The sequence below is a fragment of the Pyricularia oryzae genome, chromosome 6 (genome assembly GCF_000002495.2).
Source record: "Pyricularia oryzae 70-15 chromosome 6, whole genome shotgun sequence".
NCBI lineage: Eukaryota > Fungi > Ascomycota > Sordariomycetes > Magnaporthales > Pyriculariaceae > Pyricularia > Pyricularia oryzae.
The window spans coordinates 3591892-3610174 of NC_017853.1; the positions used below are offsets into that span (position 1 = coordinate 3591892).

Below are 18283 nucleotides of genomic sequence, written 5' to 3' on the forward strand. Positions count from 1 at the left end.
AATATAGTAATCTCGACAATGCAGGGCAGTAAAATTCATGCGTGACTTGGTTATACATAACATGACCCCATCTTTCACCAAAAAAAATAACAAGACTCTTTTTTTTTAGACGGCGTGGTCGGCGATACCCAGGGTGTTGTTGCCGCCATTGAAGACAACAAACTGCGACTTGAAGAAAATGTCACCATAGATTTGCAGACTTGAAGTTGTGGGTTGCATGCCACCGAAGCAAGCTAGAGAAGAAAAGTCATGTTAGTCCAATCTGTCATTCTTGGCATATCTACCAAAGTCAAAAGAGGAGCACACTTACTGTTACCCTGGACCTGAGCAAAGACAATGTCAGAGCCCTTGACCTTGGCCATGACGCCACCGACGTCAAGCATCAAGTCGGGCAGCTTAGCATCGCAAGGGATGGTGATACCACCGACCTGCTGGTCGTTGACGGCGCCGGGAACCTGGCTGTAGTAACCTTGGACGGTGGTAGGGTTGGCGAGGATCAGGGTGGTGCCGGTGTCGGCAATGGCCTGGCCGCCTTTGGTGCCCTGCTTGACCTGTCCGTTGCCAACCTGGAACTTCTCGCTGGAGAACTGCCAGAAACCGCGGGTGGTGTTGACGGGGATGAACTTCATCTCGCCGGTGAACTTGCTGTTGTCGATGCGGCCAAACTCGTACGCGCCCACGGCACCCTTGCGCAGATCGGCAGTGAACAGAGGCTCGGCCAGGCTAGGCATGACGTTGTCGAAGAAGGTCTGCTGAGGAACCGGGCTGACGGTGTTGAGCTTGGAGTAGGCGAGGCCGACGAGTCCGTTGTTGGCCGTGTCCTTGACGAAAGATCCCGAAACCTGCGTGGCCATCTCGACCGCCTGGCCAGTGACGGTGACGCCGCCAATGTCGACAGTCTCGGTGCCGATGACACCAGACGCACCGGATCCATCACCGTAGCGAATCTTGAAGGAAAGTCCCTGCGCCTGCTTGAAGGTGGTCGACTTGGCCGGGTCGAAGTTGGTGTGGCCAGCCTGGACGTTTTGGGGAAGCATGGTGCTGAAGATCCAGAGATCGGAAGACCCAGTGTCGAAGTCCAGGTTCAACGTCTGTCCACCGATGGTGACGGGAGACAGGTACTCGACATCACCGGCCTCGGGAGTGGCCGTGACCAAGCCAACTCCGGCAGCCTTGGAGCTGTTGGTTGCGGGGTCCTGTGCACTGATCTTTGACTCGCCAACAGACTGCGACTTGAACTCCGGCTTGCCCTGAGCTGCGATGGCGTCGAGGAGCCCCTGAGGCACCGGCATGCTGTACTTGGCATAGGCCTTCATCAACTCCCTAGGGCCATTGTGTCCCTTGAAGTTCAAATTCCGTACCCGATCGACCTTGAACGACCGCTTCTGGATGGATCGCTTCTGGTTGTTGGCCGGCGCCGCCGAGACGACCGTGGCGAGCAGTGCCAGGTACAACAAGTTGATGATAGACCGCATCTTGAGGCAAGTTGTCGAGTATTACAGCCACGCCAGGTGGTTGGGGGAAAGGGGGAGGGAAAAGGGAAGAGAAAAAAAAAGAAAACAAACAAAAAAAAAAGGATATATACAACAAGGGGTAAAAGAGCACTGCTCGTCGTGATCTATGCCAAGAGATCCAGATGAAGGAGAACAGGAAAAAAACCGGGTAGGTGCCCAAGGAAATATAACCTGGCAAGAAAAAAAAAAGGGGTGAAGGGAAATATGACGGCAATAATTAGCAAAGCCGTTAATAAGAAAGGGGAGGGTGAAAGAAAGCCATCATGGAGTCTGAAACGGGAGGACTAGCTTATTAAGTGAATGAGGATTCCGGATTCCTTCCCCTTGACATGACTGGGGGCGTCGGTGGTGTGGAGAGGCCCATTGCGTGGAGGTATTGTGGGAAGAACATGGGCCGAAAACAAAACAGCAGCTGACACAACTACCGGGCCAGGATAGACCGATGAAGGAAAAAAAAGGGACACGGTCAGTGACAGGCCCAAGGGGGCCACCGCTGGGGTTCCATCATCTATTCTCGTCGGACAATGCGCTGCATCGAAACGAACACCTAGGTTAAGGTAGTGGTGGCCAAGAGATGCCAAGAGAGTATAATCCTCATCCATGGCTCGTCTAATGTCTCTATTTCGACTGTTGTCCGAGATTACCAACGGTGCTTACTTCTCGAAGCTGGCGTCAATCTAAAATGGATGCATGCCTTTGGGCTGAGAATGAATTTGCTATAGACATGCAACTCGTCTCACGTTAAACACGAATGAGGCTGCGCGTAAGGGGAAAGAAGGGTTAGCTGACACGCTGATAGAACGGAGATGAGAAAATAGGGTTAACCCTGAGTTGCAACCCGCTGTCAGTTTGGGGGGGATCTTCTTTCCGACCGCCAATGGGGAAACATACGCGGTAATGGCTCTATGCATTGCGTGGCGATTCCGCAGCGAGGGATTATTTCGGGATAGTTTTTTTTTTTTACTACTACTACTACCATGCGCAGAGTTTCTGTCCTGCGGTTAAAGCGAACATGGTTCCGTCGTCGGTCGAAGCAGAGATGGATCCCGACTTTGCACCCGTGCGGTAAATCTCACAAACCTGCCGGCTGTGCAGTAGTGGGCAGCAAAAAAAAATAAAAACAACGAGATGGGTTGACCGGGCGTGCAGGGAAGCGGGCATTGGCTGGGCTAGTGAAACATTAGTCGACATCGGCCGCGTGTGTGCCGACAAATAACGAACCGCCTGAGACGAAGCAGACAAAGTAGAGACGAGACGCTATCAACGGCCCAATGTATTGCTTGCGGAATGTGGGTGGGTGAGAACAGGCAGGCAGGCTATGCTACACGAAAGCGAACATACGTTATCAACAATTTGTGGAATCAATTCTTCGTGGGGGCGGGCAGCAAAGGGGAGAGAGAAATCGCCTCAATATTGCGTAAGTAAGGGGTAGCAATTCGCCTGGTCCACCGGAACTAAGCAACGCAAGGTGGATTGTGAACGAACACCATTGTCAGATTGTAAGGACGGTTGTTGGCGTAGATCATCCAAGGCAAACCCTCTGGTTAAACTTGGTTTTGTGTGGTCCTGGGGGAAAAAAAAGGAGCAATCAAAAAGATCAAAATTGACAAGAAAATATTAGACTAGATGCCCTTCCCACCCTCGGTACTTGAGGAGCTTGGATCGTAGCGCCAAGCGATGATGATCGCTGTACTGAGCTTGGCGTTTCCACCTTGGCCTGAGCACATTAAGCTTTGGCAGACAGGCGACAGACAAGACACTATAATTTTTGGAGAGTTATGGCAGCCAAGCTTTACTGAGCCCCCATCGCTTTCGACTCGAAGCCGAGACCCGAGAGATCATCTGAAATCAAACCTCCCGGATTTCAAGAGCATGCAAAAATTTGACAAGCCAACTGATTAGACTCTTGTCAATGTGTCTTCATCTCCTGAAGGAAAGTAACGATTAAGGAAACCCAAGTCAACTGACATCAAGCGCTGGCCTTTGCTGGTGGGTCCAAATCCCTGAATGGTTGGTTGCCAGCCCTGTGCCTAAACTTGTTTTTTCTATTTTTTTGCCCGACTGGCCCTCAGAAAACGTTTCAAAGTCGGGGATCGTCAGGGGAGGTTCCGCCAAGAAATATGCCGAATAGGGTTGGTTAGCAGCTTGGCATTGCGCATTGATTTTTGCCATTGGTTTGGAGTCTGGACTGGACCTAGGCGTGCTAGGCTAGACCTAGAACAAAATGGTCAGAGAAGTGCCTTTGAAGAAACACTGCACACCAACAACAGAAACCATTGCGAGATTAGATTTAAAATTGCACATCGCTCCAGCACTATCGGAGCTTTATTATTCGGTAACCTTTTGACGGTCGCTGCAGGGCCGGAGCTAGAAATGCACCATCCTACCCAGCATTGAGTAATGGACGGTCCTAGGATTCCCCACGCTACACGTGATTTATACAGTCCGGTAAGTCAAGACAATCAATCAATCGTCTTAGCCCGCAAGATCCCAAGAATCACGCTCGCAAATCTCCGCTGTCAATGCCTGTCATAGAAGGCGGGGACGGACCGTTGACTGGACTATCCGGCTTGAAACTCGGACCCGCTTGCTTGGCGCCGTGCGGGCCTGGAGTCCAGGCTTGAAACAATTTCTGCAGAGTTGGGCAAATCAGCGATAAAAAAAAAAGACGGGAGCCTGAACTAGATAATCAGCTCGTCGCCCAGTCGCATGTTGAAGATGGTGAGAAGTCTAGAGTGGTAAATGACTTCCAACAGGCGCCAAGACGCATCTAAATCATTATAAGATTAATGGACGCATGCAGGGTTTAAGCCACAGTTAAATGTTTGCTGCAGATCAGCCCAAGGGTTTGAATAACCCAAAGTGGTTGAGATGTCGTCAGTAGTCAGTGAGAGGCAGACGAGATGCAACAAAACTGGAACTCGTCCCGGCCCCTTCCGTGTCAGAGGTTCCACAAAGCTTTTCTCGGCCTATCCGTTGATGCCTGAGGTATCTTCCACATAACTACATAGTGGGTAGCCTGTACCCTATTAGTGCATACCATCGTATCGTAATATCGGTGTCAAGTGCACAAAACGAGTGGAGACAGTGTCCAAGTTCCGTTTTGAAAACTCTGCTGTGGGATGGCGGGGACGTACCCGGCAAGCCTGGTACTGGTACCTACCTACTTTTTTCACTGGAGCCAGAGCGAAAACGAGTTCCAGCTCAGTTGGGTCGTCCCATCTCGCTTTCAACCTCCCAGCCCCCACCATTCCGTTAACTCAGCTCAACTGCACGCACGCAGAAAGGGCCTATCGTGGCTGGGCAAGCCTCCAACTGCCGCCAAACACATTGCACAATTGCCTCAAAACTCACTTACTCATCCCCATCCATCCAAACGGTGCTTGCAGTTCGAACTCGGTCACTTTCTGGCGGCTGGAGCGCCGTCAAGGCTTGTCTCCTCCACTTTTGCAACCTGTGGATTGTGTGCGAAAACGACAGTACACTGTGTTACTACCATATGATTGGCTCGCCTCCCTTGACGTACTAGCGCTCGGCCGATTTTTTTCAAGCAAAAGGAAAAACTGACAAGTAGTCCGTCGCCCGCCCATCGCTTGCGACCGTCTCATCATTTCCGTCATCTGGATCAACCCACCGTCCGTTCATCCGTCTCGGCCCCTCACCCACCCCGTCCGGACTCTTGTCCCAGCGTCTGGTCGGCACCACCCCCCGCCCGTGACACGTGGTGTCGGTGCCCTTGTCGCGTCGCCATTCAACACCCGTTCATACCGTCCAACCAAACCCCGATCCTGGTTGGACGGCTCTCCTTCCCCTCCTCAGGCCCCGTGAGCGACCGGCTGACGCGCCAGCGCCATGGCGGGCATGTCCGAGGAGGACTATGGCGCCACCGACGTCTCCCTCGCCGACGTGTCCACCGCCGGGAACGGAAAGCAGCGCAAAGGACCGCGGTTCAGCTGGACGCCTGCGTACGAGGCAACCTTTTTCCGTTCGCTTTGTGAGTCGGTGCAGCTCGGCCTGAAGGACAACCACAGTTTCAAGGCCGAGGCATGGGACCGCGCCGCCACCGCTTTGCAGAAACAGCATGGCGCATACCCTAATAAGGGCCATCTCATCAACAAGTCGGACAATGCGCGAAAGAAGTTTCGCCTATGGAGGGGGCTGCGCGAGGACCCCGACTTTCTCTATAATCCTTCAACGCGACAGGTCACGGGCACCGATGAGGCGTGGAGGTTGCACATAGAGGTTAGTAGGAAGTCTTGTTCCGAAAAGGAGACACGGATGCATTGCTGACTGGGATCTTTCCACATGTCCAGAAAGAGCCACTCTCGCGGTCTCTCAAGGGCAGACCTTTCGATCACGAGGAATTCATGGAGATTCTGTTTCCAGATGTTATTGGTTCAGGAGGAGCACCCAAGCGCATCACAAAGCAGAGAAGAAAAGATACGAGCGGCTTGCAGCAGTTGGACGACCAAGATCTTTCGCTAGCGGACACTGCCAACAACAGTCTCCTGGATATGCTGGGCGACACCAGCTTTGCAGCCCCTACGCAGCACAGCCTGGTCGGCTCGGCACTCGGCTTCCCGACGGCAGCCATCACGCAGCAGTCTCAGCATCAGTCGCCAATGCCGCCGCCGCAACAACTTCAATCCCCGCTACCGCCACAGCAGCAGCTTCAGCAACACCAACAGCAGCCCCCGCAGCGGTCCATCCCGTCCCCCGCGATCAACTCGAGAGCATCCATTGCTTCTGCGAGTGCTCTCACGCCACCGGATGAGAACCCCACCCCGGCCGCCAAAACCACCCGTAAGCGCTACCCCGCCGACCAGCCGTCCGCCCCGGTCGACAAACGCCGCCGCACAACCGCGGCGCCCAATGCCTTTGTCGATCTGTCTCATCCCGCCCAGGTTGCGCAGGCTGGCGGCGGCGTCAACGCCCGGCCCCCGACAACGACTACGACGCATCAAGCACAAGGTGTATCAGCGACAATCGCGGAGGACCTATTGCTCCAGCTATCCGAGAATGTCAAGCAATCTCGGCCGCTCCGGTGGCCAGAGCAGGCCATGGAAATGTTCTTCCGCGAGTTTTGCAACGAGGACATGGATCTCCAGGTCAAGATCGCCGAGAAAGTGTTGACTGACCCGAGCAAAGCCATGGTATTTTGCAAGATGCCGCCCGAAGTGCGGAGTCATTGGGTAGGAAGGCTGCGCGACATACATTTTCGCGCCGGGCCTGGGGTGTAGTAAACGCATTGGTTAGGGGCTTGCATCATTCTCTAAGCATCGATTTCATTTGTCTTTTTTTTTCTCATTGCGTGTCTTTTTTGAATACTTAAGGTGGTACATTTCTTTGATAGTTTTGCGTTTCGTCTCATCATGACATGGAGTTGGGGTGTTCAGCGGTATTATCTCACATTGAGTGTTTTTGTGCATTTCATTTCTCAAAGTACCACATCGGAGGCTAGTGTTTGCAGGAGGTCTTATGATTAGGGAGACTAGCAGTCATGTTCACTTTACGACTAGTTGCATCTCTGGCGGCGTTCCGGGTGTTTGCTTGGCCGACGTAGTAATATGAAAGATATTGTATTCGGCGCAGAAGCGAATGACTAGTATGCCTCTTTTGCAGCGAGACATGTCAGATCCCCGTCTCTATGCATATTATTAGTACCTCAAGCTGTCAGGCGTATATTATGCTGAGTCGCTATATTTGTCATGATCGGTCTGGCACTGATCGGCGTGCGCTATATTTGTACACTTGGCTCAACATATCAAACGACTATCATGCACCTCGCTTGCGAAAAATGGCATACACATTTGTGCAAGGAAGCGCGAAAAAGCGACTAGTTATGAACTTATGATAGAGTAGAGTAAAGCTGGGTAACAAGAAGCCAAACAAGAAACTTCCAAAATCTGCGCCGGAAACCCCCCCTTATTACCACTATCCCTGACAGATGGAACCCACAGAGCTGATAATTTGACTGGATTATAGAGCCTCTACCAAACAACGAGCTTGTGAGCGCGAGATGCGACGCAGTCCGCCCGGTTCCTCGACCTTGCTCTCCAGTCTGTGTCTTGAACCTGGCCGTATTATTGCTTCTTGCCCTTGGCCTTGTACCACGCCCTGGAGTGGTAGAATCGTTAGCAAGAGCACGTGCGCCGTGGCAAGGTTGATACAAACCAGTCCTGAACAGGGCCAGCAAGAAAAATCAAGAAGAAGAAAACTCACCTAGCAAAGATGCTCTCCCCAAGCCCAACGAGTCCAACCAAGCCAACTCCCAACCCGACAACCTTTGCGTTGAGGGCCCTCCTCTCCCACAGACCCCAGGCCTTGTAGCCGAGCACTGCACCCAGGCCCATGACGGCGGCGAGGTTGCCGACGGCGAGGGCCGAGGCGGCGCCGTCGCTCATGGCCGAGATGCGCGAGACGAGCCAGTCGTCGGCGCGGTGGGCCTTGGCCCTGGCCTTTTCGCGGGCGCGCCGAGCCTTCTCCTCGGCCGCCTCCTTGGCCGCCTTGGCCTCACGCTCAAGCCGCTCCGCCTGCGTGTCCGTCTGCACTTCCTGCTCGGCAAAGTCGGAGGGCACGGTGCGGACCGACGGTGTGTCCACATCGACCAGGGACGACGTCGAGGCGGATGTGGAAGTCTCGATTTGGGGTGGCTGGGGGGCGGCGGCCTGGTGAGTAGTTTGGTTAGTTTTGAGGGTTTTTGTGATTTGTTTTGTTGTTTATTTTGTTTAAACATGAGACTATAGCCCCCCCTCGAGCCGAGATATCGTTTGATTGAGCAACATCAACAGCAGCTTGCAGGTTGCGGGATCACATTCTGTTTGGGTACAAGCAACGCCCGCACGCAATCAAGATCATCGTGAGAAAATGATATAATATTAATAAGAATAAACTTACCTCCTCCGGAGTCTGCTTGGGGCCCATGGCCGCTATGTCGGCGTACGAAGCTTCAGTAGACACTGTTTTTGCCGGATCGCGGTTAGCAAATCATCCCATCCTTTTGCCATTGTTGCTGTCGCGCGCTGAACGCGAGCTTCTTTCCCGACCATCAAACCCTTCAAAGTCATGACATCACCGGTGGATCCACTCGTGAACGTACTCTTGAGCTTTTGAACAGAGTTAGACTCTTCTTGTGTGAGGCGCAAAGGCGTTTGGAAAGTCGTGTGAATAACTGCTCAAGCGGACCGCCTGAATGCCGTTGGATTATTTTTGGTGAATGCTTGGAAGAGGGGAGGGAGGAATGGATGGTTGCGTGGTTGGCATGTGAGAAGTTAAGGAACGAGGGTGGTGTGAGCGCGCGAGGGAGAAAACCGGGTGGGAATTGGCTCCATTGATCGCTTGCTTGATTGGTAGGCCCTGGAGCTGGTAGCTTCCAAACCGCCCAGTTCTACCTTACCCCTGTAGGCAAATGACGTGTGTGTGCTGCAGTGCAGCCCGCTAGCTGTTGAGCTTGGTCCAAGTCGTGTGCCTCGTGCGATACCTACAGAGACAAACAGGCGTTAGCGCGGAATAACGCTTATCGAGATCATTTGGCCCTTGGTTCGTGCAGGCACAATGTCTCGTGAGCTTTCCGAATGAACTTGAATCTAGACCTCAAAAATTCTGACTAACACAGCTGTGGTTCACATATCTGCTGTATTGGTTCTACTGTTACAAGTCTTGAAGATATTTGCAGACAAATAAATGTACAGGCTGAGTGGATATCTATGCCGCCGTCAGGTTGTTTGTTTTTCTTTTCTTTTTTTTGTCCGTTTGATGTCGTCTACACATGCCCTCCCTGTCTAAATGCCGGAATCTCAACAGTAGTCGTCACAACGAAACAAGTCGTACTTGCTCATTACTGCTCCTTGGCCTTCTCGTTTGCATCGGTTGCATCAACGGCTTTTTTGGGGATAACCTCGCTCTCTGGGATTGTCTTTGCGGGGGTCTCCTTAACCTTGGGGACGACCGCCGCATCAACCTTGGGCTCGGGTACCGACAAGTCCAGGGCCGTCTGTGAGTCCTTGACCTCGGTAGCCTTTTCGGCAACAGGGGCGTCGCTCGAGCTCTCCGGCAGAGGGAGAGCGTCGGCGTCGTCCTCACCTGTCGCTTCCGCATCTGCTAGCTCGGCGCCGTAAACCTCAGGGTACTTCTTGAAACAATCCTGCATGCCTCTGTTGATTGATTTGCATTAGCGCATGGTCCACAAGCACATCTTATCCGACCGGGACATGGTAAGAACGTACTGGAACTTCTCAATGCAGTCCATGCCCTTCGGCTCTTCGGTCGAGTAGACGAAGCAGCTGAATGCAGCCTTAAACTCCTCGCCGCAGGGTCCGTCGGCCATTCCGCCGAGGCATGGGCAGTCCCAGTTGATCTCGCCCGTCTCAGGGTTGAAAGCGCCCTGCTGGCCGGCCTCTTCCTCCAAAGCTTCGGGTGATCCCGGCATCGCACCCGAGGCTGGCGCGGCCTCCCCCTTGGCAGGCACGGCCTCGACTGCGCTGGCTTCTGGTGTAGGGTCCTGCGGCTTCTCTGACGGCGCCGCCGGCGCCGCTACGGCCTTGGCAGCTCTGGCCTCGGCCTCCTTGCGCTTCTGCTCGATTACAGACTCGACGGTGGGTAACTCGGCATCACGGAATTTGGGAGGTGCGGCGATGGTTTGTGCTGTATGAGTTGTGTTATTTTATTAGTGAGGATTTCTTTGAGTCCGCACGTCTGCAAATGCGACGGACAGACGAGGAAGGCATGTGAAAAGTCGTACGTATCGGCTCGTCCGCAAAAATGGGACTTGTGTTGTACCAGTAGAGAGCACCAAATGCCAAACCCCATCTGACCGCAGCGCCCTTCCATGTCCTCGGCTTGTCGGCCGGAGTTGAGCTGAGATATCGGCGGCTCGGGTTCGACAACGGCGCGGATCGAGCGGCGCGCGTCGTTGTTCTGATCGCGGCGCGATACATTGTGAATGTTGTGGTAGAAGAAAGAACGAAAAGAAATTAATGTCTAGACACAGATAATTCAACTTAGAAACCAATCAGAACTAATACAAAGGAAAGCTGTCGCAGAGCAGTAGTTGCTCGGGTTGGTCGTCAATTCCTGTAGAATGGATTGGTAATCGCGCCGTGGAGCCCAGAAAAATCCATCATCTTGCTGCCGCCAAAATAAATTTTTGGCCCGAGGATTGACAGAACCGACATGGGTTCATGGCTTCTCCGCACGGACCATAACCCATGCTTGCTGCAGCTCAACTGGGCTTGCTGGGATGTAATGACTGGAGATTTCAATTCAAGCTGCTATTCGTTGCTAAATGTTTCATGGGTTCCATCTATGCATACCTGAGCTACTCTAGGCAGATAATCATTCAGAACTTGATGATCATTTTGTCTCTTTCCATTATTGTAGAATAATGAAAGCGCTTTGATTATCACATTACCCCGATAGAAGCTGCAGCTCGGATGCCAACAATGGCTTGCCTAGGGCGCGCCCCGCTTCTTAGGGCGGCCAGTGTCAAGATCCTCACCACAATGGCGAGGGACTTGTCATGCGCCAAAGTATCGAATAAAACTAAGATATTCTTCTGTTCGACTTGGTTCACCGCTCGCTCGAAAGTGCAAATTACAAGACCCTGTTCCAACAGTAAATCCAGAAAGAGTCATGGATTCTAGTCAAAGTACGACGACATTCGAGTGGCATCCTCGCCGTGTTTTTGAGCGGCAGCAACATGATGAGTCCCCATCATGTCAAACATTCTCGGTTGTGGTACTTAACCAACCTATTAGCAACCTACCTGTGCTGCGAAATCTGTGGGCAAAATGTTGGTAGCATCTTCTTGTCCACGTTCAATATCATACTTTACTGTATCCTGCTCAAAATCATATAATACTAATCTGTCAAGGGAATGATAGCAAGCTTCCGGGTAGCCGCTGATGGTGGTGCAAACCAGCTACTTGAGGCTTCAAGAGATTTAGCCGTAAGCCAGCGCTTTGGACTTTCCTTTATTTATGTTCTTTTTCCATTCAAGATTTGGATTTGCTTGGGAACACACTAACCACAGCATGAGTAGAATAATTTGGATGTGATTATCGGAGACCTGGACTCCTTCACAGCCTCAAGCGCCGAGTTCTATTCCTCCCTCCCCAGCCCACCACAGGTCATCAAGATCACAGAACAAGAGTCGACCGACTTTTCCAAAGCGGTCACCCACATCCGCTCCCGGACCGACAAGCCCAGCGACATCGTGGCCATAGGCGGACTGGGTGGCAGAGTCGACCAGGGCCTCAGTCAGATGCACCACCTGTGTATTTTTCAGGAGGATCCGAGCTACGGTCAGGGTCGCGTGTACCTCGTATCTGAAGAAAGCCTGACGTTCCTGCTTAAGCCGGGCAAGCACAATATCTTGGTCCCGGACTGGGCAGGGCTGTTTGGGAAGCACGTCGGCATCATACCCATCAAGGGACCCGCCATTATATCGACCAAGGGGTTGGAGTGGGACGTGAAGGAGTGGAAGACCGAGTTCGGAGGGCGCATATCGACGAGCAACCACCTCCTGCCAGAGACCGAGGTCGTCGAGGTCGAAACAGACAAGGATGTCATCTTCACCATCGCACTGAAGTAGTGAAATAAAAGCTTTAATCTCGGTTTTGATGCGATGCTTTGATTGCCAAACAACGTCTGCCCCAACAAAATGATGATCCTGAACGCCTCGCTCCCGAAAAAGATAAGAAAAAACACACAACAGTAGTAGCCGCTCGCTGTGGCCAGTCTGCATACAGCCCACCTCCATCGATCGAACATTACCAGGGACTGAAAAGAGCTTTTGCACACAAATTTCGGGTTTGCATGTGCCCAGACCTGCTTTTTACCGCAGGAAGTGAATGCAAAGCCAGCAAAAGAGCAAAAACACCACTACGCCGGCCCAAAAGATCCACTTGTCCTGCCTGGCCCGCCTCTCGACCATGCGGATCGTCTCGCCCGACACACCGAGCGTGTTGGCGACCGAGTACAGCCTCTTCTGCGTGTTCTTCATCATCTCCCGTTGGGCACCGAGGTCGCCCAGCACCGCCTGCCCTCTGGCTATGTACTCGTCGAGGGCCGAGTTGGTGCTCGAGAAGAAGTCCTGCTCGCGCAGCGCGTGCGACTCGCGCGTCATGTCGTCGCTTCCCATGCTCAGGGACGACTGCTTCTGCTGCTGCTGACTTGAATAACCGCCGCCGCCGCCGCCGCCGGCGTTGGCGTAGGGGTTCTCGGGCGTCGAGGTTACAAACGGCCGGCGGCCGAGCAGCTCGGACCGGTTCTGGGTGTGCGCGGCATCTTCGCGGGCGGCCTTGAGGCTGTCGAGCTGGCTGCGGAAGCCGTGCAGCTCCTCACGGAAGTTGCGGATGCGCTCAAAGGCCTTTTCCTGCTTGGCCGGGTTGAGCTCCTGCTTGGCGAGGGCGTTGTACTCGTCCACGGTGCGCGAGAAGGACGTGAGCGAGGCAGAGAGGGTGCCGAGGGCGGCGGGCGTCGGGTCCGTGATGTTTCCGAGGTCGCGGCGGATGTTGGTGCTCTGCTTGAGCGCAGAGTTGAAAGTTGCGTTCTGGCGGGGGAGAAGATTTGTGAGTTGGGTTGTGGTCTTTGATGCGCTTGGTTGGGCTGGCAAATGAGCTAACTTACCATAACTATGTGGTTGCTCTATATGAGCGGATTCGCTTGTAAATCTCGGATCAAATAGAAATCAATCAAAAATTGTCACTCTGAGGTTTGGAACGACAAACCCATTAAGCTGCTCCGTGGTGCTTGTGTGGTCAAGGTGGCTTCTGCTCGCAGCTGACGACTTGGACACGTAAAATCATGACCGCCCCAGGGCAGAATCTTTAGGACCTGGCTGGACCCTGGTCGCTTCATTGAACCCCTGTTCCTGCTTATTTCTGCATCATGAGGGCACAGTGCGACATGGCTCAAAGAACACCTAATAGTGACAATTGACAATTTGGGCTGTAATTTGAATACTTCGTTGGTATTTTTCCTGCCTTTCGAAAGTGACATGTTTCATCCCTTTCGTCCACTCCAACACAAGACGATGGGTTCGGAACCCCGGTTCTTTTTAACAACAATTTCATTGTATTTGATCCAATATTGTCTACAATAGACTTCCTAGCCTAGCATTATCACAAATCCCACACATATACGCGACTACCTATTTCTTGTGGTCTCCCTTGCCAATTCTCTCCACAAGTTCCAAAAAGATCTTGCCCACGGCCTCATAGTCGCTCTCATCCAGGTAAGCTTGAGCCGAGATCCTGGTCCACCACTGCCCCTTGATTAAAGTTACGGGCAACCAAGTGTTATAGTCGCTCGCCAAGGTCTTTTGACACCAATCTCCCAACCTAGCAGCGTCTTCCTCGTCGACAAGAACCTTAGCGGAGCTTTCCCTCCCCTTGATACCAAGTGGCAAGAGGACATTGGACATGGCACAGTTGGTCAGCGTTCCCTCGGCGTTGTCCAACACTTTTGTGCCAAGCATTTCGGCGACCATGTTGCCGCCCTTCTTGTTCAAGCTCATCATGTACTCAATGACGGCGTCCTCCCCGCCCAGGGCTTCCTGGATCCACTGAACCGCATGCTGCACCGCCATGTAATTGGAGTTGTCCAGCGTAGAGGCAAAGGCGAAGTTGTCGATGAAATCCGGGTCGCCCTCCCCAGATGGCACCCAGCCCCAGCTGGTAGGCAGTGTTGACCGCATCAGGGCCTGGTTGTGCTTGGGAACGTGCAGCACCGCACATCCCCTGGGCGTGTATAGCCACTTGTGACAGTTGGTGATAAAGAAGTCGGGCTTGACCTGAGTTCCCAGATGCTTGAGGTCAATCATGCCCACACCTTGCGCCCCGTCAACGATGGACAGGATGCCTTCGTCGTGGCATACCTGCACGAGAGCCTCGAACGGGAGGCGCACGGCAGGGATGGACGAGACGGTGTCGATGACGGCCGCGCGAGGACGCTTCCCCGCCGCCCGGCAGTCTTGAATGCCCTTCTTGAACAGCGCGACGAGCTCGTCGTCCGTGAGGGGATATTCGAGCGGAACGGAGCGGCCAGACACGTGACCCCTCGAAATCTCGATCATGTACTGAACCGTCTTTCCGCAGGCGGCGTAGATTGTGTTGAAGTACAAGATCTCATCCTTCTTGTCGTCATTCCAGACCAGGTTACGCAGCACAGTGTTCACGCCCACCGTCGCGTTGGGGACAAAGGCGATGGTGTCCTTGTCGACGCCCAACAACGGCGCCACGGCCGCGCGGGAACCTTCCAGGAGCTGCGACCAGTTGTACCGGATCCAGACGTCGGGGCGCTCCTCAGACTTGTCCTGGTAGTAGCGCCGAGCGGCGTGGACAGGGCGGGGGATGACGCCAAAGGAGCCTGTTTGCATCAGTATCGTTGTTTTACTCGCATCAGGCCAGCCCTGCCGTGCTTTTGGGGGATTGACAGCGCCATAAGGGGCGTACCATGATTCATATTCCGAAACTTAGGGTCGATTAGGAAGTCCTGTAACACGTTCTTGCCGAACTGGCGCTTCGTCACCGGTTCGGGGTGCGAATAAGGTTTTTCGGTCCCATAGTGTCGCAGTGGGGTTGCCATGTTTAGGTAGGTATGTGTCTTTGCGACGAGTATTTGATCTGCTGTCAATGGTGCTTTTTGATCTCAGATCATTGATGGTCTAAGTTCTTGTTCAGATAAGCCGTGATATATTCTGCTTGATATAGTCCTAAATAGTGACTCATCTCAGTGTCTATCGATGCTGCTTCTCTCGTTACTCATAGTCGCTTCTCCACCAAAATACGGAGGTTACAGATAGAAGTATTCAGCTCGCTTGGCACTAATCGGCAGATTTCTAGTTATGGGCGAATTAGGCCAGATCCACCCAGGCCAAAGTGACTAATGGCAAATAGGAAACCAAAAACGCATGCATATGGGATAAGTCGGCACACATGTGCAACTAGGACGAACACCTTTGCATGCTCATGCAAGCCATACATGGCGGGTATCAACGGCAATTTGATGTTCCCGCTGACAAATGCAAATGGGCAGCGCATATGCTAGCCACCATCTATAATCATGTACAAAATGCCGACAGTCTATAACGCTGATGCATGGTCTTTCAGGTCAATAACAAACTTGCCCTCTCCCTATAGCAAGTCATAAGATTAGCAATTCTGGCATTTCAAGGCGGATTGGGGGCTGGTGCAAGAGAACAAAGAGGCACACAGATTCACTCACCTCACTCCTTGAGACCTCCTGTATAATACTTTGAATGTCGCTAAGCTGAGCCCTCCTCACCTTGGGCACTACCAGGCCCCTTTTGACAAAGTCTAATGCCTCCAGCACATCAACCCTTGTTCCCGTCACGGACCCGACGATTTTGTAACCGTAGGATATGATTTCGAATGGATCAAATTTGACAGCGGTGCCGGGAGGTGGCATGCCAACACAGACCAGCGTGCCAAAGGGTGCCAACATGCCCATCGCGGCATCGTACGCCGCCGCCACTCCGGCCGCGACCACAATCATGTTTGCACCAGCGCCGCCGGTGACGCGCTTGACCTCGGCTTGGGGATCCGCGCCGGTCGCGTCCACGTAGGCCTCGGCGCCCTGTGCAAGGACGTAGGCGCGCCTGGCCTCGCCGACATCCAGCCCCACCACCCGACAACCCATGGCGCGGGCGTAGGCGACAGCGAACGCGCCGACGCCGCCCGCAGCTCCGGACACGGCGACCCACGACCCCGCCACCGGGCCGCCGACCTTGAGCGCCCTGTAGGCGGTGAGTCCGCCGCACATGACGGGGGCGACGTGCTCGTCCGGCACGGCGTCCAGCGAAGCAGGGAGGAACTGGGCGTAGCGGGCGCGCACGAGCACGTACTGTGCAAGGGTGCCGTCCAGACTCAGGCCCGAGAAGATGCGGGCGGAGCAGCGGGACTCGGAGGCGTGCTCGGGAGGCGCGAGGCAGTAGTCGCAGGTGCCGCACAGATCGCGGAGCAGGCCGACGGCGATGCGGCGACCGATCAGCGACGAGGCGTCTCCTTCGCCGCCGATGAGGTAGACGGCGTTGGAGCCGGCGGCCACGACGCGGCCCACCCCCTCGTGGCCGAGGATGGAGTTCGGGGGCCCCAAGAAGCCCCGAGCCATGGATACATCCGAGTGGCAGACCGATGTGCACGAGAGGCGGACCAGAAGCTCGTTGGGCCCCGGGGTTGGTATGGGGATTCTAGACACGGTGAACTTTGCTTCCGGGCCTGGGTCCTGTATTTTCCATTTTTGCAGGATTTGCGTGGATGCATTGTCAGCTGGATGAATGCACGAGGTTTGGGCGCCATCGCTGGCATGTTTTCTTTTTGTGCAAGACTATGGCGATTTTGGAGGTACCGTTAAAACCGCGGCCGTTTGCAACTTTTGCGCAGCCATCTTGTCGAAACTTGGCAGGGGCTTTTTTTGTTTCTTCTTGGGATATTAGGACGAGTATCGTCGTCGATAGTCCCAACTGTATTTACGAGCTTTCGCGCAGAGAAACTCTGATGATAGGGACACCTTTTGCTCCGGCAGTGTTTCTGGCTTCGCTGACTTGCATTCCCAGGGATTGCCTGTGGTCTCTTAGTCAAATCGAGTCCATCTTCACAGTGATGTTGTGTTTTATATCCTCTACTCAAGTGAGCCAGCTACCCCTCCCGACGATAAACGGCTCTCTGTTGATCAAACAAACGGCACTTTGGATCGGATGCCTGCTTACGGTTTCGGAGTAAAGCAAGCTGCCGAATGACGTGGAGTAAGGGCAAACTTAGGTACCCAGTTTCGGGCCGGTTTGGCTCTGTGCGAGGGAAAGGGCGGGCATCATGGTTGCATCATGGAACCAAAGAAAAAGGTTCTTCTAATTAGCACCTGTCACCAACGTGGAGATGTCGTGGTCTTGGAATAGGTTCGCGGGTTTCTTTTTTTGGTCTGGCCTTTTTTGCTCAACTATACTTTTTTTCCTCATCTGGATGAGACGAATAACCTCGTGCTCTGTCTTTGACACTTTACCGCTTTTGGCAAGGACAGGGGGGATATCGGGTTGTGGACCACAAAAGGAAGATACCCTAGATGCCCTTACCGGCGGCGGCAGAATCGACCGGCGGCATCTACAGTAATAGGGTTTGTCGACACCAACAAGAATGTAACCTATGGTAGCTACCAAGCCTAATTACCTAACGCAATGAAGCAAGAGGCGCGCAAGTAACAAAAGCCGAGGTTCGAAGCTGGATTCAACCAGGAAATTGTCTTTGCGGGGTCAATACCACGTACACATTGACTCTCTCAAGGAGAAAGTGGAGTGACTGGTGCGGGGGATCCTTTCCCCCTTACCCAAGCAGCCAATCTACCTCAGGCAGGTACCTAACCTTGAGCACCTACCTTGTCCTAGCTTTTAGCTAGTAAATGTAAGGTTGATATTTTACTTTTCACCATGCTGTGTAAGGCGTAATCTGAAGATTTCCGCGTGGAGAATGCCATGATCGATTGATTTGCTGGTATGAAGTACCTACGGAGACTTTCTTAGTGCTCTATCTAGATCGGATTGATGCATGGGTTTTGTCAGACAGCTTCTTTTTTCCTGGTACGGAATCATCTCGCTACTCTTTTCTCACTCTCTTCCCCTTAATGCCTTGTGGATTGACAGCGGTCCCATTTCTTTGAGGTTCTCGTGGGTTGGATTATACGTACGCAATGGTAGGATATTTAAATAACTAACTCATGCGCTGATCCAGTGATCGCCCCCCAGCCATCTGCAAGCG

The 18283-nt window shown here is 53.3% G+C and overlaps 8 protein-coding genes across 8 annotated transcripts; 2 read left to right on the forward strand and 6 right to left on the reverse strand.

Moving 5' to 3' along the window:
• Window positions 1–97: 97 nt before the first annotated feature.
• On the reverse strand, window positions 98–1496 carry MGG_09351 (aspergillopepsin-F). The gene is made up of 2 exons (XM_003720226.1): window positions 311–1496; window positions 98–233 (listed from the first exon to the last, which is right to left on the reverse strand). The coding sequence occupies exons 1-2, from the start codon at window positions 1473–1475 to the stop codon at window positions 106–108; spliced, it is 1293 nt and encodes a 430-aa protein (XP_003720274.1). The 5' UTR covers window positions 1476–1496; the 3' UTR covers window positions 98–105.
• A 3485-nt stretch (window positions 1497–4981) lies between these two features.
• MGG_09350 (uncharacterized protein) lies at window positions 4982–7154 on the forward strand. Its single transcript, XM_003720227.1, has 2 exons — window positions 4982–5756; window positions 5828–7154. The coding sequence occupies exons 1-2, from the start codon at window positions 5367–5369 to the stop codon at window positions 6752–6754; spliced, it is 1317 nt and encodes a 438-aa protein (XP_003720275.1). The 5' UTR covers window positions 4982–5366; the 3' UTR covers window positions 6755–7154.
• MGG_09349 (uncharacterized protein) lies at window positions 7084–8721 on the reverse strand. Its single transcript, XM_003720228.1, has 4 exons — window positions 8614–8721; window positions 8412–8473; window positions 7737–8182; window positions 7084–7631 (listed from the first exon to the last, which is right to left on the reverse strand). Coding segments are annotated over exons 1-4 (543 nt in total). The 5' UTR covers window positions 8615–8721; the 3' UTR covers window positions 7084–7597.
• A 630-nt stretch (window positions 8722–9351) lies between these two features.
• MGG_09348 (mitochondrial intermembrane space import and assembly protein 40) lies at window positions 9352–10450 on the reverse strand (the record flags this gene model as incomplete). Its single annotated transcript, XM_003720229.1, has 3 exons — window positions 9352–9667; window positions 9740–10157; window positions 10255–10450. 3 exons carry the CDS (start codon window positions 10448–10450, stop codon window positions 9352–9354), a joined length of 930 nt encoding a protein of 309 aa, XP_003720277.1.
• A 544-nt stretch (window positions 10451–10994) lies between these two features.
• Window positions 10995–12128, forward strand: MGG_09347 (thiamine pyrophosphokinase). Its single transcript, XM_003720230.1, has 3 exons — window positions 10995–11304; window positions 11396–11460; window positions 11554–12128. Exons 1-3 carry the CDS (start codon window positions 11145–11147, stop codon window positions 12103–12105), a joined length of 777 nt encoding a protein of 258 aa, XP_003720278.1. The 5' UTR covers window positions 10995–11144; the 3' UTR covers window positions 12106–12128.
• Window positions 12129–12348: 220 nt separating this feature from the next.
• Window positions 12349–13321, reverse strand: MGG_09346 (transporter BOS1; the record flags this gene model as incomplete). The annotated part of the gene is made up of 3 exons (XM_003720231.1): window positions 12349–13065; window positions 13143–13160; window positions 13301–13321. The coding sequence occupies 3 exons, from the start codon at window positions 13319–13321 to the stop codon at window positions 12349–12351; spliced, it is 756 nt and encodes a 251-aa protein (XP_003720279.1).
• Window positions 13322–13566: 245 nt separating this feature from the next.
• Window positions 13567–15339, reverse strand: MGG_17802 (uncharacterized protein). The gene is made up of 2 exons (XM_003720232.1): window positions 14969–15339; window positions 13567–14882 (listed from the first exon to the last, which is right to left on the reverse strand). The coding sequence occupies exons 1-2, from the start codon at window positions 15099–15101 to the stop codon at window positions 13666–13668; spliced, it is 1350 nt and encodes a 449-aa protein (XP_003720280.1). The 5' UTR covers window positions 15102–15339; the 3' UTR covers window positions 13567–13665.
• MGG_17803 (uncharacterized protein) lies at window positions 15268–16922 on the reverse strand (the record flags this gene model as incomplete). The annotated part of the gene is made up of 3 exons (XM_003720233.1): window positions 15268–15649; window positions 15741–16760; window positions 16884–16922. 3 exons carry the CDS (start codon window positions 16920–16922, stop codon window positions 15599–15601), a joined length of 1110 nt encoding a protein of 369 aa, XP_003720281.1. The 3' UTR covers window positions 15268–15598.
• Between the last annotated feature and the right edge of the window lie 1361 nt (window positions 16923–18283).